Source organism: Histoplasma capsulatum (assembly GCF_000150115.1).
Source record: "Histoplasma capsulatum G186AR genomic scaffold supercont2.15, whole genome shotgun sequence".
In the NCBI taxonomy this organism is placed as follows: domain Eukaryota; kingdom Fungi; phylum Ascomycota; class Eurotiomycetes; order Onygenales; family Ajellomycetaceae; genus Histoplasma; species Histoplasma capsulatum.
Window position 1 is genome coordinate 605,550 of NW_025544815.1, and position 21,927 is coordinate 627,476.

Sequence of the window (21,927 nt, forward strand, 5' to 3'; positions counted from 1 at the left end):
GGGTGTGCTGGTCGATCCAAAATAAGGCGGGCGCCTAATAATTGCCCGTTTACGAGTTCGTTTCCCCGCTTTCCAAGATGGCTTTTTCAGGGGCTGTTCGTTCCAGATGTGCTTTCGTCGATTTACTATTTTTATTTTATTTTGGATTCTTGAAAATATCTCTTTTCGTGGACTGTCGCATGCATACAAGACATACCAACGTCTCTATCTTTTTACTATACATACGAATCTGTGAGATAAAGACTGTAGTATGCTGGACCCCCTATTTTATTTTAACGAGCTGTTGTTCGACTTCCTCCTCTAGCTATGAAATCTCTTCGCCGCAACCTGAAATCTTTGCAGAAACCATTTGTCAATGGATCCAGTACCTTATCCCCGAGTGCCACGCTCATTCATGAGGACGGAGATAGGGAGCATGTGGATGAGCATGGTGACCCAGACGGTGGAGACGACGACGACTGGAAAGGCCCAATTGGATTGAATCTTCTCCATGAACCTGAGAACCCTCGTGTTGATCTTATTTTCGTTCACGGCCTCGGTGGTGGCTCGAGGAAGACTTGGAGCCTGACAAAGGAAATGAAGCATTTTTGGCCGAAGAGTTGGCTTCCGGAGGACTCGGCATTCGAGAATGTACGCATATACAGTTTTGGCTACAGTTCCGACTGGCACAAGGGCAAAGACAGTGCAATGAACATCTACGACTATGGCTTGTCGTTACTCACGGCCATGGAGCTACGTCCAGGCTTTGGTGCGGATGATGTATGTGTCCACCATTCTGAAATAGGAGTCGTATCTGCTAACTGTGAAATGGTTTTAGACTCCAATAGTTCTCATAGGACATAGCATGGGCGGATTGGTTATCAAGAAGGTAGGTCCTTCATTGATCAGAAAAATAGCCGATGCTAATGTGAAATCGTAGGCGTACATGCTTGCAAGGCTGAATCCACAGTATGACGATATAGCTAAACGAATTTCCACCTTTTATTTCATTGCCACTCCGCATTTGGGCTCGGACTCGGCTGAACTTTTGACAAAAATCTTCCACGCTGCATACGGTTCGCGCTCTTATGTCTCAGACCTCGAAAGGGGTTCTTCGACAATTAGGGATATCAATGGCCAATTTCGTCTTTACGCAGGCGATCTAAAGTTATGGTCATTCTACGAAACTCTGCCCCTTACCGTAGGATTTCTCAGCAAGATTATTGTAAGACAGGATTTCGCCGTGCTCGGGTACGGATCGGAGAAACAAATCCCCATGACTGCTGATCACCGGTCAATATGCAAATTCAACTCGGTGGCCGATCCAAATTACAGGAACATTCGAGATGCTCTCGCATTGACAGTTCGAGAACTCACTGGATCAGGTACCTATCTCCGTTAACAACACCAAGAAGCTCGACTAAGTGGTTTTATCTAGGCCAGCGGTTAAAAGCAAAACGAAAGTACGAACAAATGAAGACTTTGAGGGAATACTTGGGAGTGGCTTCAACACCAAAAGAAGATCTAACTATTGTTCAAGAAGCTCGTCTATCTGGGACTTGTGAATGGCTTTCCAGTACGGCTAGCTACATTCAGTGGAGAAATAATCCCAGCAGCGGCCCAGCCATTTTTTGGCTTGGTGGAAATCCAGGGGCTGGCAAATCCGTTCTGGCGGGCTATGCAATCGAAATGCTAGAAGCGATGGGTGCGGAGGTCAGCTACTTTTTCTTCAAGTTCGGAGACGAATCGAAGTCGAAGCTGAATACCTGCCTTCGGTCCATTGCTTTCCAAATGGCGAGCAGGAATGAAAGTTTGAAGGAGTTGCTGCTAAGCATGCATTCCGATGGCATAGAATTTGATAAAGGCGATGAGCGTACCATATGGAGGAAGATATTCCTATCCGGAATATTCCATACCCCCATCCCACCTCAGTATTGGGTAATTGATGCCCTTGACGAGTGTACCGACTTTGTTTCTTTTTTCGGTCCAATGCTGGCTAAATTGGATAATTCAATACCGATCCATATCCTTATTACAAGTCGACCAACTGCTATTCTTCAGCAACAGTTCTATAGTCTTGGGACTGGGCGCGTTGTCTGCGAACAAATTTCGGCAGCGGATACACTCCATGATGTCAGGATATTTGTTGAGGAAAAGTCCATGTTGCTTGACGTAGAACCGAATTATCGGGATTCCCTGGTAGAACGGATCTTAGCAAAATCCAACGATAGCTTCTTATGGACGGCAATAGTTCTCAGTGAGCTCCTGAACGTGCATGGCCAGGAAGACATCAACCGTGTGTTGGAAGAGGTGCCACAAGATATGGAACCGTTGTATTCCAGAATACTCGAAACAATGTCACGGGCAAAGCATGGAAAGCAGCTAACCCAAGCGATTCTAGCTTGGTCAATTTGCGCTCAGCGGCCCTTAACTGTACCGGAGCTTGAGTCTGCGCTGAATCTTGATCTTAGTGATACCTTTCTACACTTCAGAAGGAGTATCAAAGATACCTGTGGCCAGCTTGTGAGCATCGATGGATTTGGGAGGGTCCAAATAGTGCATGCGACAGCCCGGGAATTCCTCGTGAAGAATGGTTTGCAGTCTGAGTTTGCCATCAATGTGGAGGAAACGCACACTCGGATCGCTAAAACCTGTCTCCTCTACCTTACGGGCCCAGAGATGGAACCTCCTCCTCCCCGCATGCGCACTTCAGCTTCCTTGACGCGGAAAATTAGATCTGAATTCGCTGTTTATGCCATTCACTCATTTTCGGACCATCTGGCTTATTCAAGCCCGACTGCAGATGACGTTCTTGACCTTCTGGACGCCTTCCTGAGTAAGAATATACTCTCCTGGATTCAGGTTGTTGCCGAGAACCAGGACCTCACGCCGATGTTCAATGTCTCCAAGAACCTTAGCACGTATCTTGATAACCTTTTACGTGCTCGACCTTTGGGAGAAAGTAGAAAGCAGGCTATTTGGGGCTGGTCGAAAGATCTCATCCGGATCCCAACGAAATTTGGCGACGCTATGTTGAGCTCACCAGCCGCGGTGCATCAGGTAGTCTTTCCATTTTGTCCGACTGAATCCGCCGCGTTCAGGGCAGTGATCAGCGACAAAGATGCCTTGAGTCGGGGAAATCTGAGCACCACTGAGCGATTAAAGACTTATCAGTTCGAAGCCCGTGGAACTTTTTGGAAACGGATGGTTGGTTTCTTCTTAGCTGTATTACAGTATTCAGTAGCCGTCCTAAGCTGGCCGGCTTGGATATACGATATTGTATTCCAATCCCACCCCAAAGAATCGAAGGTGGACCAATCAACAGCCACTAGAAACAATATGCTCTCGATCGTTGGATATTCGAACACTAGGTGGGATGAGCTATTCTGTTGCATTAAATTCATAGGCAAATTAAGAGCGACGGTGATAGGGCACGGAGACGAGCATTTCGCAATTGGCTTTAATTTAGGGTTAATCATACTCTACGAAGCAGCTACTTACCAGCAGTACAGAACTCTTGATCATGGCCTGAAATCTCTAAAGAATCTGGTATTTCAACGGGGAACAGATCTAATGGCATCGCACTCGTGTTCGCTGTGGGACTGCGGCACGGTCAGGGTTTGGAATATTCGCAGTGGGGAAATTATCCATCAATTTGAATTCATTGAGGTTCTCTTCTGGCTCAGCTTCTACAAGAATTCTCTTTTAGTCGTTTGGCGCAGTGGGGATTGTGTTTCATCTTGGAGCTTGACGGATGGATCCTCCCAGCCTGATCGGCCGTTCGATCAACTTAAAAGAGAAGCTGTGGGTAGGAAGCGAGGGGGTGTTTCGTGCATGTCAATGTCGCCTGATAGGAAAACATTGGCCATCGCTTACCACAGGGCTGCAGGTGACAAAAAAAGTTGGCCCATTACGCTGTGGGACCTCGAAGACGATACAAACATTGGGAATTGTGGGAAAGAGAGTGATGAAATGGATGTCCAATGTCTTCTTTTCAACCCGGATCCCAACTGTGAGCTGCTCGCAGTTCATTACAATTCACAACCGGATGGAGAGCTCATTATTCTCAAACCCATTACCAATAAAATCCTTGAAATGGTACCCGCAGGGACGGGCGTCAAATGCCTCTCCTCTAGCCCCGATGGCCATATACTTTTGCGTGCATGTAGCGATCGCCATATCGTCGTTTATGAATTCAAGACCCTAAACGTTTTATACTTCATTAAGACGGGATGCTTTGACTATAGTTCCGTCAGCTTCGGAAATGATAATTTTTATTTTTTCGAATGCAATGAACTCTACTGTAATGTGTGGGAACCGGCAGTGCTGCGCCAGAAACGACAACCAGGCGTTGCCTGGACCAAGCCCAGTGTAGAGTCCGCGGTGGCTAATGGACTTCTTTCGATTTGTTCCATGACCATCGATCCATCTGGAAAATTTGCATTTTGCGGCACCAACGACGCCTCCGTTCTCCAATACGAGCTAGAAACTGGAAGTCTGGTGTGCCCGTTCTACAAGCTCGGTGAAAACATTGTCCATGCTGTTGGCTGGTGGCCAAAGGGCGAGGTCCTTATAGCTTTCCATACAAAGGATTATAAAAACGGCTGGTTAACGTCTACCAAATTGAAGAAGACTGCACACTGGGAAAAGGAAGGCTGGGAAGCTGAAAGGAAAGGGGGCTTCTTGGTTAAGCTCCCTCATGACGAATTTGGTAGTTGTCAACTTTTAATCAGCCCGGACGACGGAAAATGCTTGTTTGCAACCACAAAAAGATCCTATCTCGTATCTGTTGACGGGAAAATACAGTTTGCCAAAGAATTGAGTGAGATACGATGGGTTCAACATCCGTCCTCACCAGCTCATATAATTGGCGTAGAAGGAGTCAGCGGTGGAAGGAGCATTATTAGTATCTACAGCTGGAGTGACTTGACACCCCAAGCCTACGTTTCCTTTGACACTGACCTCCGCCCCTCCGCAACCTCACCTACGGACTTCTATGGCATTTGTGGGAACCAAATGGTTGTCCACTTGAGAAACGCCGGTGTGAATAATTTGCAACACGCTTATTGTTTCGACTGGCCGTTTCTAAAGGCCGAAAGCGGCTCGAACAATGATATTATGCCTCGAATGGCGCCCATTGCTTTATTAGAAACAATCCACCTCGTGCTCGGGATTTGGGAATCAAGGCTCGTCTTCTGCAATAAGGATGGATGGGTCTGCTCTTTTCCGTTAGAAAACATTCACGGCACCTACCAACGCCATTTTTTCATTCCCAGGGATTGGATTAACGAGGGTCACGCTCTTTATGCTGTCACAGCGGTGGGTGATATTGTATTATGTCGGGAAATTGAACTTGCTATTGTCAAACGTGGACTAGAATATGTAGACAGGCATGAAAATGTGGTTGAGGCTCTCGATATGAAGCCGTCTTCGGTTTCTGTCAACACTCTAGTCGAGAAAGAAACTGACAACATGGCTTTTGTGGCTATACGGCTACCATAGATGGGTTCTGCTTCACGAGTCTGGAGAGCTGAGCTTGTTTTCATGAGTTTTGTTTATTTATTTGCTCCATTGATTTATTTTATTTCATTTTCATTTTCATCTTTATTTTTGGATCTGGCATTACTGTATCAACGATTATTTCTAGACATCCTTATTACTTTTGATTTATATTAGAATATACTTGTAGAATAGAATTACGCATTTGCACAGTTGACTTGACTCAATATGTTAAATTTGGTTTGTCTTCATGGAAAGCAATAAGCCACGTGTGCTAAAAAACATCATTCAGAGTTGTCCATGTATTATCGAAGTTTTAAGCCAGAGAGATATAAGCTTCTATGTACTGACTGGGTGGGCAGGAAAATGCCCAACCTTGGAAACGTAACAATAGATAGGTGTAATTAGAATAACGGACTGATTCGAGGAGGGTCATTAGATATGAAATTCAATACGTGAGTTTGGCTAGCGTAAAGGGATGGACGATAGGAAATCATAAAAATTGAAAGACGGGTCCTGAGTCAGAGACCCGAAAAAAAAAAAAAAAAAGAAGGGCGGCGGCAGGTGTGTGAGGTTTGTACAAACTCGGATGCCTAAAAGATATGAACATAGAGGAAAGCGGATTAAAGGAAAGTAGCGAGTGACGAACGTAACCGCCCCGATAGCGATTCTTCAGGCGCTCCCATAAACGAATAGCACGGAAGAATATGAACAGAAAAACATACGCCGCGAGTTACATAACCACGCAGCATGAATTTTGCTTCTTTGCCTGAGCGGCAAATGCTCTGCTCTGCATGCTCAAATTGTCGCTCTTGGCGATCAAACTATCTAACTTCTCCCCTTTCATCAAAGCCGCGTCAATAGTCTTGTGCATCACCCTTTTTACATCATCAAGCTGGTCCTGAATTCCCGTGATCCGATCGTCCAGCGTTATTCTGCGAACTTTATCTGGCTCCTGGTTAGCGCGAACAAGATACGCGTTCAATTCGTTCTTTGCCAGCGTAATAAGTTCATCTCGTCTCCTGGAATCCTTCGGGTCAACTTCTTCTCGAGATTTCAGTGTCAGATGAAAATCGGCCCCTATCTTGCTCTCCAACTTCCGGGTGACATATTTGACTATAATTTCCGCTGGAGTGTCTTTACGCTCAGAGCCGGCGTCGGTACGATTAATAGGGGAGTTCTCATACTCGGCTGAAGTGACGAGGAATGTAGCAACACCAGTACCCGGGTCCAGGAAGTATATCGTCCCAATATTCTCCGAGATCTTGGTAATAACATTGGCATTGATGTTTCTGCAAAGTTCTTGCGCGGTAAATGCGATCAATTCTAGCTGACTGCAAGGATGGGCATAAGAAAAAAGAAAAAATCAGAACTTAATGTTCACGAAAAGACCAGACGTGCGGTTTGTTAGATGGCAGACGGAGAAGTGCCCGTTGCTCACCTTTTCCTGATGAAGCTAGTCATTAGAGTATTGTAAATAGAATCTGCGCCATAGAGCTCAACAGGAGGCCGTGTAGGATCCGTATCATAATGGGGTTCACGGTAGGTCCGGAAGAACTACGGGCGCAATGGCATCGCTTAGCAGAGTCTTCAATGAACCGGCCACGCTTGTTCTAGAACAACATACCCCAATGTAGATGAAAGGATTAGTTGCGCTCATGGCTGTAATTTGATTACACTGTCCCCTCTCAAAGCTGAAAGGTGTATGAGGGTGTTGACCGTGGTGGCGTCGTCAGGGGGTTGTGCTTGGGACGGTCACAAAGGGGTTCCTATTCTCCAGGACGGATATAAAATAAAAATCAAACTAAACAGCGTATGTACAGTGACCCTGGATATAGGCTTTTCCTCCGGGATCTCTAGTCTGTGTTAAAGGGGCGGTCGATGGGCGTGAACATCAAGAAGCGCCGGTTTCGTCTGATGTTGAAGCGGTAACGTTGACCCTCTGCCAGGCTTCCCGCCACATTTTGCCGTTTTCAGCTTGCTCCAAACAAGAGCCGCCAGCTCCACGCGGGGAATGTGGTTCGGGTGCACAACCGCTAACCCGGTTCGGTGCAAAAGGCGCTTGATTCAAACTTAGTCCATACAAATTGGCATCTACAGGACCTGTATACCGTTATCTCGGCTACTATGTCCAGATCGATGCCCCACGGCCATTCAATATTTGGGGAGACATCATATCGATACCGTTGAATAGCCGCAGGGACGACTCCCCACTGCAGGTTGCCAGTGCCCCTTTTTTTCCGAAGCTCCCATCTGCCGGAAACCAAAAATGTCGCCCGCAACCCAGCTAGCGGAGTCACAATGGCTCTCTCAACTGGCCGCTATGAGGCAAGCTATGGCAGACCTAAACCTCCCCAAAGCCGAAGACTTATTACCCCCCGGCAAGGGTCTCAACCTCGGCGATGACGAATTTTCATCAGCTCCAGAATCGGTTGAAGATTTGTGGGATATTATCAGCGAGGATGACGATGACGAGAGAACAGGCGATGATTCTGATGCAATAGTGGATGCCAGTGTAAATGGAGTAGAACCCTCCGGCAAAATGGGAGTGTACAACCTGCAGTGGCTTTCTCACAAATGCTGGGCAATCGCAGAGCGGAATGCTAGCCTCAATGCCTCCGAACTTCAGCAACAACTTATCTCTGTGCTTGCCGCAGACCACCCACCTGAGGAATTACAAGTATCATTAACTGAAATTGTAGGGTTCGACGATTTGGACTTTGTCATTGACTTGATCGCCCATCGACATCAATTAATCTCAACCCAAGGTTTAAGTGGCAGTGATGATATATTCAGTCGATTGCAGACAAAGAGTCAGCGGGAGGACTCCTTACGACGACAAGACTACGAGCATAAACATGCAAAATTGGCGCCTAAACAGGACCGCGAAGGACCTATCTATCCACATGTGTACAAGGCGCATCAGGCTGGGAATACTCTCTCTGTCAATGGGAGAAAATATGGCCTCCCCGTCGGCAGCAGTCACGTTGAAGAACCAAGATATACAGAGTACTCCATTCCAGCCGCAAAAGTTGGGACCATTGGTGCTGGTAGGAAGTTAGTCGCTGTTTCAGAGATGGATGGGCTCTGCCGGGGTACTTTCAAGGGGTACAAGTCTCTGAACCGCATGCAGAGCTTGCTGTATCCTGTTGCATATAAGACGAATGAAAACATGCTTATCTGTGCACCCACAGGTGCTGGTAAAACGGATGCAGCAATGTTGACTATTCTGAATGTTATTGCCAAAAATACCATTCCCAACCCTCTCGAGAGTCATGATGCCACAGAGTTCGCTGTAATCACGAACGAATTCAAAATTGTTTATGTCGCACCCATGAAAGCCCTGGCCGCAGAGGTAACAGAAAAGTTGGGGAAGCGTCTAGCATGGCTTGGGATCGAGGTTCGCGAACTAACTGGAGATATGCAACTGTCCAAGAAGGAAATTGTCCAGACCCAAATCATCGTCACCACCCCAGAGAAGTGGGATGTCGTAACCCGCAAGGGGACCGGCGATACGGAGCTTGTCCAAAAGGTTCGTCTATTAATCATCGATGAGGTTCATATGTTGCACGACGAACGTGGAGCTGTGATAGAATCTCTTGTTGCAAGGACCCAGCGACAAGTTGAGAGTACTCAGTCGCTCATTCGTATAGTCGGGCTATCTGCTACGCTGCCAAACTATATTGATGTTGCAGATTTCCTCAAAGTCAACAGGATGGCAGGGTTATTCTACTTTGATGCCTCCTTTCGCCCAGTGCCCCTTGAACAGCATTTCGTTGGCGTGAAAGGTGACGCTGGCTCTAAGAAGTCTAGAGAAAACCTAGATATAGTCTGCTTCGAGAAGGTCCGGAATATGCTTGAAAGAGGTCATCAAGTCATGGTCTTTGTCCATTCTCGGAAAGAAACTGTGAATGCTGCACGGCTTCTATATCAGATGGCTGTGGAAAATCGGTGTGCAGATCTCTTTAGCCCCTTGGAGCACAAAAATTACGCGCAGGCACTGCGAGATGTGAAGACAAGTCGTGGCCGGGAGCTTCGCGACCTTGTCCCCAAGGGACTTGGAATCCACCACGCGGGGATGGCTAGGTCTGATCGCAACCTTATGGAACGCTTGTTTTCTCAGGGTGTGCTAAAGGTTCTCTGTTGTACAGCCACTCTTGCCTGGGGTGTCAATCTTCCAGCTGCTGCGGTCATTATCAAGGGAACCCAACTTTACAGCGCTCAGGAAGGAAAACCTATCGACCTTGGCATTTTAGATGTCCTTCAAATATTCGGTCGAGCTGGTCGCCCTCAGTTCCAAGACACCGGTATTGGCTTCATTTGCACAACACATAATAAACTGCAACACTACTTGTCCGCCGTAACTTCTCAGGAGCCCATAGAGTCGAGATTCTCTCGCAAACTGGTTGATAACTTGAATGCGGAGATCTCTCTGGGAACTGTGACGTCTGTTTCTGAAGCTGTCCAATGGCTTGGATACTCGTATCTCTTCGTACGTATGCGTCGGAATCCCCACGGCTATGGTATCGATTGGGCGGAAATTAGAGACGACCCCCAACTCGTCATTCGCAGACGAGATTTGATTATCAACGCCGCCCGAACCCTGCAGAAGAGCCAGATGATTATATTCAATGAGCGGACGGAAGAGCTGCGAGCCAAAGACGTTGGCAGAATTGCAAGTCAATACTACGTGTTGCAAACAAGTGTGGAAATTTTCAATGCCATGATGACGCCCATGGCTAACGATGCGGATGTTATGAAAATGATCAGTATGAGTGGGGAGTTTGACAATATCCAATCCCGGGAAAATGAATTCAAAGAACTTGATAGACTTCGTTTAGAGGCATTGAAAACCGAGGTCGAAGGGGCGAATGACACTTCCCATGCGAAAACCAATATTTTACTTCAAGCATACATTTCTCGCGCCAGGATCGAAGATTTTACTCTTGCCTCTGATACGGCCTACGTAGCTCAGAATGCGGCTCGCATTTGTCGTGCCTTGTTCATGGTTGCGCTGAATAGGCGTTGGGGATACCAGTGTCAAGTATTATTGTCTACCTGCAAATCGATTGAAAAGCAAATATGGCCGTTTCAACATCCCTTCCACCAGTTTGACTTGCCCCAGCCAATACTGAAAAACTTGGATGAGAAATTCCCGGCCTCCTCAATTGAATCGTTGAGGGATATGGAACCGGCTGAAATTGGACAGCTTGTCCATAACCATCGCATGGGGACCACCCTCTCGAAGCTGCTGGATAACTTTCCAACGCTGAGCGTGGAAGCTGAGATTGCTCCGCTGAATCGCGATGTCCTTCGTATTCGTCTTTATCTATATCCTGAGTTCCGCTGGAATGATAGACACCACGGGACGTCCGAGCCGTACTGGATCTGGATAGAGAACTCTGAGACATCTGAGATCTATCATCACGAATATTTCATTCTGAGTCGGAAGAAACTCAACGATAACCATGAGATGAATTTCACCATTCCTCTCTCCGATCCGCTGCCTAGCCAGATATATGTTCGCGCTATCTCCGATCGATGGCTTGGTGCGGAAACCGTTACTCCCGTTTCTTTCCAGCATCTAATTAGGCCTGATACGGAGAGCGTTTATACGGACTTACTTGATCTGCAACCCCTTCCAATATCTGCCCTGAAAAATCCCATTCTTGAAAACATATACGCACAAAGGTTCCAGTTTTTCAACCCTATGCAAACACAGATATTCCATACCCTGTACCACACCCCCGCCAACGTTCTCCTTGGTTCCCCAACAGGAAGTGGCAAAACTGTCGCAGCGGAACTTGCGATGTGGTGGGCTTTTCGAGAAAAGCCAGGCTCTAAGGTCGTCTACATTGCTCCCATGAAAGCCCTCGTCCGAGAACGTGTGCAGGACTGGCGACGTCGGTTGACCGCGCCTATGGACCTGAAATTAGTTGAACTGACGGGCGACAACACGCCAGATACAAGAACAATACGCGACGCGGACATTATTATCACCACACCTGAAAAATGGGATGGTATTTCTCGAAGTTGGCAGACTAGAGGGTATGTCCGTCAAGTTAGCCTCGTCATTATAGACGAAATCCACCTGCTTGGGGGTGACAGAGGGCCAATTTTGGAGATTATCGTTTCCCGGATGAATTACATTGCCTCTCAATCAAAAGGCTCTGTTCGGCTACTCGGCATGTCCACGGCTTGTGCCAATGCTACCGATCTTGGAAATTGGTTGGGGGTTAAAGAAGGCCTTTTCAACTTCCGCCATTCTGTTCGACCTGTTCCACTGGAGATATTCATTGACGGCTTCCCTGAACAACGAGGCTTTTGCCCACTGATGCAGTCGATGAACCGACCCACATTCCTAGCGATAAAAAACCACTCCCCTGAAAAACCCGTAATTGTCTTTGTAGCATCCCGGAGACAAACACGTCTCACCGCAAAAGACCTGATTAACTTTTGCGGCATGGAAGACAATCCACGCCGGTTCCTTCACATGTCTGAAGAAGACTTGCAGTTGAATCTTTCGCGTGTCAAGGATGGCTCTCTTAAAGAAGCTCTCAGCTTTGGAATCGGCCTCCATCATGCTGGCCTCGTTGAATCCGACAGGCAGTTATCGGAGGAGCTCTTTGCGAACAACAAAGTCCAAATCCTTGTTGCAACTAGCACCCTCGCATGGGGTGTTAACCTCCCCGCCCATCTAGTAGTTGTGAAAGGGACACAGTTTTTCGATGCTAAAATCGAAGGTTATAAAGATATGGACCTCACTGACGTGCTTCAGATGCTGGGCCGTGCTGGACGCCCGCAGTTTGACTCTTCTGGTATCGCCCGTATATTTACACAGGATTCCAAAAAGGGTTTTTATAAGCACTTCCTCCACACCGGCTTCCCTGTAGAATCCACACTGCACAAGGTGCTTCACGACCATTTGGGCGCAGAAATATCTGCAGGTACTGTCACAACGAAGCAGGATGCTTTAGATTACCTAACCTGGACATTCTTCTTCCGGCGTCTGCATAAGAACCCTTCTTATTATGGACTTGAAATTTCTGCCGAAGAACACAACACCATGGCAGCACAGCAGATGGCGTCCGATTTCATGATCGAGCTCGTCGATAAATCCCTAGAAGAGCTCGCAGAGTCTTCATGTATTTTATTAGATTCTGCCACTGGTGACGTGGACCCGACTCCATATGGCAAAATAATGAGTTATTACTATCTTTCCCACAAAACCATCCGATATGTCATGTCCCACGCAAAACCAAATCCAACCTTTGCTGATGCTCTCAGTTGGATGTGTTCCGCCACAGAGTTCGACGAACTCCCTGTACGCCACAATGAAGATCTCGTCAACGCGGAGCTGGCGCAGAATCTCCCTCTCCCAATCACCACGATGGGTTCCTCGCTACCCATGTGGGATCCACACATCAAAGCCTTCCTACTGCTTCAGGCATTCATGTCCCGCATCGACCTACCTATTACCGACTATGTCGGTGACCAAATCTCAGTTCTCGATCAAGGCATCCGAATCATTCAAGCTTGCATTGACCTGCTTGCCGAATTTGGTTTCCCAAACGCATGCACCATGATGATGACATTGCTCCAATGCATAAAATCCGCGCGCTGGCCAGATGACCATCCCCTTTCAATTCTCCCTGGCATCGACCCAACGCAAAATAGCGAAACATCCTCCGGAAACCATCTCTCCCCATCTCTACATTCCCTGCTCTCCCTACCCCAATCAACTCTCACTGCCCTCCCACGCACCCTCAACCTTCCCCCACAAACATCCACGCAATTTTCAAAAGCTCTGTCCCTCCTCCCTGTCGTCTCCATATCCATCTCCGATCAATCTTCTACCGGTTTAACGGTATTACTCACCCGTAAACAGCCCATCCCTTCGCGTGGTGGACAGCGAAAAACTACTGCTCCATTCGATGATCAGTCGTTCCGCATCTACGCGCCACACTTCCCCAAGCCGCAGACGGAAGGCTGGTTTATACTCGTTACTGCCAATGCTGATTTGAGCGCTGGCACGCAGGAGGATATCCTCGCACTTAAGCGGGTTTCTTGGTCGTCTGCGACCGGCACAGCTAGAGTGGGTGAGCGGGCGGATGTCATGGCGAGAGCTAACGTGAGGTTTCCGGAAGGGTGGAATATGGGTGATGGTCACACCGACGGTGCTGAGCCTGATATGGGAAGTAACGATCGTGATAAGAAGAATGAGGACAAAGGCATGCGAAAGGGTAAGGAGAAAGGTAGAGGGAATGGGTTGGGCGGTGGTAAATTGAATGTCAAGATTAGAGTGATAAGTGATGCGTATGTTGGGTTGGAGTGGACCATGGTTTGTTAATAAATTATTGTATATAGAAAGTGAGAGAGAGCGCGATAAAATTGGGCTGGAGCTTGAATGAAAATAATATGAAACATGAAATGAACAAATGCCGTATCATTTCTTTATGAGATGTTGCATGAAAATGCTTCAGACTGTGTATATTGGTGACTTCTTTGTCCTCAATCTTTTCTCAAGTTATGCGTTTGATCAACTGCTGGAGGACAGTATCAAAAAGAAATACCAATATGCACCAGGTCAAAAGTTCAAGTCAGAACTGTATGAGTTGCAGTATCTGATACTGCTAAAATATATACAGAGAATCAAGGCATGCATGTATACAAAGTAAGAGTGAGAGAAAAATAAGTACTAGCAGCATGAAGCCATAGATGATGGACAGAATTTTTTTTTTAAAAAAAAAAAAAAAAAAAAAAAAAGGACCTCTAAAGTGGAAAATTAAAACTAAGAGATGAAATCAAGGAGGAAGAAAGGCATAACTGAAAATCAAAATTTGTAATAGGAAAAAAGTGCAAAAATCGCCTATGGGATTTCAATGTCATTGTATTCTTATATATTCAAAACTTTTTGCGGAATCCAACCTGTATACCACTATGTACGGGACAAACTCCACAGCGTTCTGAATCCAGCGCCCAATAGCCGAGTTCCAAGACTAACCCCTCCAACAAATCCCTTCTCGCCCCCAAAGTATCGCAGCGAATCAAATACTCTAAAATAGCTAGAGAAGCCCCGCTTGCGCAACTTCAATCGGGACCTCTTGAGATTTCTCTCGCTCATGGCCCTTCGACACCGAAATCAGCGTGGGCGTAGCCGACCTCTTCTCGCCAAATCGTTCGTCAGGGCGACGCAAAGAATCACTACGCATCGCGCTCATCGGCACGATTACCTGCTTTGGTTTTTTTGTCACGGAAACTGACCGCGCAACAGATATTTCGATGGCGTTCATGGCTTGGCGGTTGGCGTTGTCTTTGGTGCTGGGGGGTGGTCGGGACTTGGGTTTTGGCCTCGTCCGGTATTGCGGGAGAGCGGGAGGTGGTTGAACAGGGACGGGCGGGAGCGCAATGGTAGGAGATGGGGCTGGAGGCGTTGGCGGCGGTTTTCGTTGAGGAGGCGGTGGTCGTGGCTGTGGTAGCCATTGCTCAATATCAATTGTTGGGTAAATGGGAGCCGGTTTCCTGGGTTTAGATTCGGATTTTGGCTGTAGTGGTGCTGGCGGGATGATGTGATGCGGCTCTTCGAATAACATTGCTACAACTGACTCATCGGATCGTGTTTTGCGGATATTTGGCGGTTGTGAGGGATTCTTAAATTCAGTAGAGGAAGACTCCCTGGCTTCTTCCTTTGCCGGCGAAGTTTTCGGGTAAGCGTGGATCTCTTCTCCTGTCATTCGTTTGCTTGAAGGACTGTAAGGTTGTTCGATTGCAGCAAACGATTCCTCTGATTTGATCGTCCGGAGCCTTTGCGATCGTACCACACTCTTCGATTTGGCAGATACCGGGTCAAGTTTTGCAGCAGGATTCAATATTTCCCACAGAGGTTCGTCAGGAGAAATGGGGACGACTTTGTTGTAAGTAAATGGTACAGCCTCATCTTCATCGGATGACATACTGATATCCGATGAGGACGGCGATGTAGATTCCATTGACAGATATGATGATCCTTCCGATACCCACTGGCTACGAGAGCTTGAAGATGTGGCCATGGATGATGTCCCTCCTTGTGGGGTTGCGCAATCCTTTGTAGATATGACCTTCTCGTTCAGTTCTGTCCCTGGCGATCGTGGATTAGTATTTGACTGCTGTAATGGGATATTCTGGCGGGTTAAGTTTGAGTTATGTGGTGTCTTAGGAGGTTTTGCTGTTGGCGCTGCAGGGAAAAGGGTGAATGTCGGCGATTTGGGATCGGGAGGCGTTCCTCGCATTGGCAATGTGATTTCGCGGTGTCCCAATTCCTCCTATTGTATCACTGGTTAGTTGTAAGAAGACCTTGAAAAAGATGTGTCAACCATTCACCTCTTCGTAATGGGTTTTCAGCGTATTGAGGGTTTTGCTTCGACTAGCTAATAGCGTCGTAGAGGTTGGCTTGTCCAAAACGCTTCCAAACATGACACTGTATCTCTCCATGTGGACTTCAGGAATCTCAACATTCAGCAACGAACCTGTAACATCCTCTGGTCCTGACAGTGAACCTGGCAATATTACTTCTAGCTTCAATGGCTTCGCTACTGGTTTAGCCTGATGGTGAGCTTTTTTATTGGGCTTCGGAGGCTCCGCATACTTGACCAGTTTCCTTTGTTCCTTTCCCCCAGGCGATTTGGAGACATCTTTCCCTGACTTCCGTGAAAGTTTACCCATACGATGTTCAAATTCAAGATCATCCCATGGAGTGTGACTTTCAGAAGACGCCTCGAGATTCCGGGAGTCGTGAGAATCCGCCATTCGATCACGAGATTCATGGCTGCTTGTCGGTCGATTATGAAGCTGAAGCTGGTCAAAATCAACATCAGGTTGTTGTTGTAGTTGTTGTTGCTGTTGTTGCAGTGAATTCTTCGCCTTGAAGAAGTCGCTAATTTTCTTCCATTTGCTCGGTTTAGGTCTCCAGGATTCCGATTCTGCAGATCCCACTAGTTCCATCGAATCGAAACCTATGGCTGGTGGGGATACAGCATACGAAGGTGTATACTGAACGGTCCTGTACATAGTGGGGCTTCCCACTGCCATGCCTATCATCGCTGTGCCATCGTCCGATGCAGTGCTTTCGTGGCGTTGGAAGGAAGGTGATTGTGCCGGTGAGGCGGACAGCTGGAAATCAAAGTCGGGTGCGGGAGAGGCTTTCCATTCCTCCCGTGGCGGACCAGCATGTGTATTAAAAGTGTTGTTTCGTTTAGGAACAACGTTACTGGTAGAGGTCTGCCCGTCACCTTGTAGACCTGAATGGGGTAGCGCATCTGTGATATTCAATCTCGGCCCTTGTAGGGTGCCACCGGTTGTATTTGCACGCTGTCTGGTTCTGGTGCTGAAGGATTTCATGGTTATTTTAGTGGTCGTTCATATGTTTATGTTACACCTGAATATTGGATAATTAAGGACATATATGGACAAGAATGCTGACGAAACCTAGCGGAGGAGAATGGGAATAATGATGTCAAATAAAAATGAATGGACGGCTTTCCAGAAAACCACAATAAAGGGAAAAATGAACGTAGAGAATTGAAGATGCAACCGCAACCGGCGCAAAAGAACGTAGATAAAAATGACCGAAGGTACAGAAAGGATTACAGTGGCGAAGAGAGGGACTAAACAGCGCAGTAGTGTCACAACGGTGAGAGGAAGAGAGGAGAAAGTCCACGGGGCGGGAGGAGTGGAGTTGAGACAGGAGGAGGCAGGTCGATGTTCTCCATGATTATTTCGATACTTGTACCATTCAGGTTATGTCGCAAGTTGCGACAACAAGGATATGGGTGGACTGGGAGTTGCGGCAATCTAGACTGCTGAAACACGCCTTCTAGCCGTTTGCTTGCCGAGAGTGTGATAATAACTACTATATTAGGGTCAGCAACTATTTATTGTCGTAGCAGAATATCCCACGGATAGTCATCCCACTGCATCGAGAGAAGGATTATTCTCGAAATCAACGCTTCGGAACGTAATCAACAGCAGTGTTGACTAAAGGAGATGAGATGAGATCACTCAACCCCTCAAGGGTCTTGTCCCTGGCGCTGCATGGTTCCCTGCCGTCTCTCACTGGTTGAATTGTTCGCGACCTGAATAGCAAATTACACCCAAGTTGCTGACAATAATGGCCAGACTCAGCCGGCGGAATACGGGTTGTGATAACATACCAGCCAGCCTCTTTCTTTGATATTTCGCAATCATGTCGTTGAACTCTTTCCTTCATTACCAATGGGTCACTCTGAAACCTGGGTTTGAGATATCTGGGATTGCTGGAGACTCCGAGAGAGATGGCGGGCTTGCAGCCAATCACGCTAGTCCAACATTTATTTATAGTTAGTTCATAATTTTGATTCGTTGTTGTTTTGCTTCAGGGCCAGGATCTGCTTATTGGCTTGCTAGCGTCTCTTCTTCAAACAAAAGTTGTTGACACTTGACTAGCGATTTTGGAGTTAGACTGACAGTGACACCAAGTTTGCTGATCATTGTTTCGCTCACCAGTTTGAGGAAGTACTGTATCCCACAAAGGATTAAATGAAAATTGAAAGGCCATTCCTATTACCTAGTTGATCCCCCTTTAGGGGAATACTTTCTCTCTTTTTTTCCCTCTCCCGTAGCACAAAATAGGGGGCCTCATGCATGCTAAACCATGGACATACTTCACGAAGCACTTCGGACTGGGTTTTCGTGACAACCCAGACACTGAGATTAGTAGACTAGCCCATCCCTCCAGAATGCAATATATATCCGTCTTTGTTGTTTTTTCTCTCTTCATGGGAGGCGCGGAGAATGACATGCCAAAGTAGAATGGATGAATCGGCTATGCAGGAATTAAAACTTCCCTTTAATTCATGAACATCATGAACATCACGGACATGGGACAACAAGATGCCCTGCCATTATCACGTTGACGCCCAGCAGCTGATGAAAGATGACAATCCTTGCTAAACCTGGGAATAATATCACTAACTAACCGCTATGTTGCTTTGTATATCGACAGAGCCTCGGGGTAAGTAGGATTCATATCGCCAAACTCTATCTCGCCAACATGGCCAGCGGACGCCTCATTTGATCGTCAATATGCAAACCTATGGAGCGGATGCCCGCAGATCTGGTGTGAGAACCAGGGCTGACGTTAAACCATATTGCCCCTCAACTGGGATTTTAAGCAATGCCCGTTCTGCCCTTGCAAAGTGTTCCCTGCAGGCTGCATTCCCGAGGGGAAACAGCCGGCTATGTGACTATATCTATATCGACCTGGGACAGATCCCTCGTGACGTTTCCAGCGGCGTGTACAGTATGCATTGTGCATATACACCACGGAGATGCATGTATCAGCATTGGACATAGTCTGCAAGTGTGTCATAGTTATACAGTATCAGACCACAGTGATAGGATACCTGCCCCATGGTAGTTGCTGATGTGGATTGCATATATAAAAGTGTCTCTCTGTGGGCGATGGCGGGGTAGTTCAACCTCCCTGGATTAGGTAATGCTGCCCCTCTCCTCGCGGATGGCAGAAAGTTGAATGTGGTTCCGATTTCAACCGGAAAAACCTTCGGTGTGGATTCCGAACAGCCACGGGCACTAAAACTTCGGACGATTGAACCGTATCTCTCACCTTCTCAACCACCTCCCATTCTCTATAGTGGTTATTTTTCGTATTTCTAGATCTCCGCGTGCTAGCGAACGATATTCCTGCCCTAACCCATCACTAGCCATGTGTTGGAGTGGCAGGACTGTATAACTAGTAAAATATGAAGGACGTAGTATGAGTACATTTTAGATGGGATGAAAATGACTAACTCTTCTGCTAAAAAGGTGGGCCCAAATTTGGAACCACGCTCAACTGTGTCACTCTCCATGTTTATTTATGTCGTCTTCCAATTTTTGCAACCTCAAACATCTTTTTGTTCTCCTCTACCCGGCTGTATTATCTTCCATATCACTCCTCTCCTCTTGCAGTCCTCCATTCCTTTGTCCTGACTGCCAAGTCCCTTAACAGTAGCGGGCTGTCTACAGGTGTGTTCCAATTCCCCCCTGGCTCAGGCCATCCATTGATGTCTAATCCATTGACGCCTGCTAATCTACGCATCTGTCAGACCCTTTCTCAGCAAGCCGATTCCCCATTTCTATAGATCCGTTGTTTATTATTTCTATATTGTTTCAACAAAATGGCCGATCCATCTGCTCAGAAACCAGTTGGCTGGGCAGGTAAGTCACTCGTTTGTCTGAGTGCGGTACAGCAAACTGTCTAGACATATGTCCTAAGCGTCCTTGAAAACTGACCACTTTTTGCACCGATTAGACTATCACAAAGGGTATCTAACTTTACCCCCTTCCTAGCTTTCTTGGGCACTTTTCAACCTCCGTCTTGCAAGATAGAAATCCCTTACCATTATGTCTACCGCAAAGCTGCCAATAATGCTAATACTCGATCGCTATGCATAGCCTAATGCAGTACTCCGGAATCGACAAGGCGGCCATCTACAGCACAGATCCACAGTATGCCAACTCGCCCTGTGCCAGCTCTCCAGGTTTCACGGTATGCACAGATTTCCCATCAAACTCTCCCTTGCTCTCGTTTATATATGACAAAGCGAAAAGGACCGGAGCCGGAAATCAACCCAGCTACCTGTTTTTGAAACTATTTCCAAGTAAGAAAAAATATTGATTAGATCTCGATATCAGGCCTTGCCCAATGAAATCGCTTTCATCCTTAATTCTTTCGCCGATACCAAAGATGGTGAACCCAAGGAAGTACAAACGAACGGATTTTCCTTCGCTGGCGAGAAGTACTTCTTCGTAAGAGCAGATAAGAACCCAGATTGCCTCATCGGTCGGAAGGTTGTCCACTCGTCCCTTTTTCCCGTTTCTTTTTTGATCTGAGATGCGCGTAGGAGTCTGAAAATTCAACCCACACTCATATTCAAGGAATGAATGCTAACTAGCCTCCTCCTTTGTTTCTATGCTTTCCACCAATTAATAGCAAAAGGAAGGAATCGTCATATATAAGACCTCCTCTGCTCTCTTTATCGTGCACCACCCGTCTGATGTCTTCACCAACAACGTCAACGAATATGTGGACGGTTGGGCTAGATATCTGATCAATGCTGAAAACGCTCAGGGTTGAGAGGACATTTTGGCAGGTTTACCAGGTTCGATAGTGATAACATGAAACATACCAGAGAAAGAACGGAATGGAGCAGTCCCAGGAAGATAAGGCGAGAAATTAATCGAACAAATTAAATAAATACACACATAACGGTCGTCATCGCTACGATCAAATACGAATCGAATGGATTGATTAAAGCATTTTTATTGTTTCATTTCCTTCTGTCTTTATATCATTGTCTCCTCCCGGTCTGCTCTCCCCCGTTTACATTGGATATATGAGAATATATATGACATGTTCCCTGTTATATACGTTAAACTTAAAAGGCAGGAAGCATTCTCTCATATACCAACTTGTATGTTTTCGGTATCAATCATTTTTCACCATTCTTTCACTTTATGATGTTCTTTTGAAAATGGCAATGAGGGTAACAATTTTTCAAATCAATGGTATTCGTTGTACATACATATCTACCCGATCTCAAAGCACCAAACGGCAAAACAGTTATCAAGAAAGTGTTTCCTTGGGCGGTGACAAGGGGAGACGGAGTCTGCAAGAAATGGTAACCCTATCCATCCAGCTGTACAAATACAGCAGACTCTAATTGTGAGCTGTTGCCTGTTGATGACTGTTGTCGTACATTTTTCATATTACATCCATGGATTGATCGATCAGCCCATGATGCTGTGCGAATGATAGTTTTCCTCTTCGGACAGTGTGGAGCATTTCCTCCAGCCACTTAACAGATTGTTGATCGTTTCAAGAAAAGCAAATATTTGCCCATTGCCACATTGGCTCGTGTTTCATTGGGTTTGGATTTGGCTTGCTTAGCTTTGGCACCAAAATATTCACTTGCGAGTCGTCATGGATTTGAACGGATATACGAATCATAAACAACATTCCCACCACATTCTCGTCCTTTCTCTTCTTGCATCGTAAACTTTCTGAATGGGCCATCAGTGAAATTCATCTCCCCTTGATCTATGTACTTACCAACCACCATAGACAGTTTCTATTTCCCCAACAGCTAGATTGGGATGCGCTAGGACAACCACGGGCTGGGAGTTATATTAGTGCAAATCGGCGAAGCGCACGCTCTACCTCTCTCCCAGTAAAGCCTTCCAGGCACGGCAGCGGTGGCTCACAGAGTCCACACTATAGCCACACCATGAATGGCCATACGTCGAAGTGGATGCACAGTTCTCAGGAACTGAGTCCTCTCAAGAGTTGCCATCTGGCTTCTGTTCCCTCCTTTTATGGATATAAGAGAACTCTCCAGCTTAGCACGTCCCCATGCCCTTCGGGAGGCCCTCCGG

At 46.7% G+C, this 21,927-nt stretch overlaps 5 protein-coding genes across 5 annotated transcripts; 3 read left to right on the plus strand and 2 right to left on the minus strand.

Moving 5' to 3' along the window:
* Positions 1–306: 306 nt before the first annotated feature.
* On the plus strand, positions 307–5,481 carry HCBG_08439 (NACHT and WD domain-containing protein; the record flags this gene model as incomplete). Its single annotated transcript, XM_045435488.1, has 3 exons — positions 307–759; positions 920–1,364; positions 1,418–5,481. The coding sequence occupies 3 exons, from the start codon at positions 307–309 to the stop codon at positions 5,479–5,481; spliced, it is 4,962 nt and encodes a 1,653-aa protein (XP_045283980.1).
* A 730-nt stretch (positions 5,482–6,211) lies between these two features.
* On the minus strand, positions 6,212–7,138 carry HCBG_08440 (SNARE Ykt6; the record flags this gene model as incomplete). The annotated part of the gene is made up of 3 exons (XM_045435489.1): positions 6,212–6,770; positions 6,920–7,035; positions 7,106–7,138. The coding sequence occupies 3 exons, from the start codon at positions 7,136–7,138 to the stop codon at positions 6,212–6,214; spliced, it is 708 nt and encodes a 235-aa protein (XP_045283981.1).
* Positions 7,139–7,747: 609 nt separating this feature from the next.
* HCBG_08441 (activating signal cointegrator 1 complex subunit 3) lies at positions 7,748–13,852 on the plus strand (the record flags this gene model as incomplete). Its single annotated transcript, XM_045435490.1, has 2 exons — positions 7,748–13,794; positions 13,846–13,852. 2 exons carry the CDS (start codon positions 7,748–7,750, stop codon positions 13,850–13,852), a joined length of 6,054 nt encoding a protein of 2,017 aa, XP_045283982.1.
* A 691-nt stretch (positions 13,853–14,543) lies between these two features.
* On the minus strand, positions 14,544–17,700 carry HCBG_08442 (uncharacterized protein; the record flags this gene model as incomplete). The annotated part of the gene is made up of 5 exons (XM_045435491.1): positions 14,544–15,779; positions 15,838–15,953; positions 15,984–16,840; positions 17,143–17,365; positions 17,667–17,700. The coding sequence occupies 5 exons, from the start codon at positions 17,698–17,700 to the stop codon at positions 14,544–14,546; spliced, it is 2,466 nt and encodes an 821-aa protein (XP_045283983.1).
* A 1,696-nt stretch (positions 17,701–19,396) lies between these two features.
* On the plus strand, positions 19,397–21,197 carry HCBG_08443 (uncharacterized protein; the record flags this gene model as incomplete). Its single annotated transcript, XM_045435492.1, has 6 exons — positions 19,397–19,518; positions 19,599–19,710; positions 19,805–19,817; positions 19,948–20,041; positions 20,188–20,343; positions 20,486–21,197. The coding sequence occupies 5 exons, from the start codon at positions 19,671–19,673 to the stop codon at positions 20,627–20,629; spliced, it is 447 nt and encodes a 148-aa protein (XP_045283984.1).
* Between the last annotated feature and the right edge of the window lie 730 nt (positions 21,198–21,927).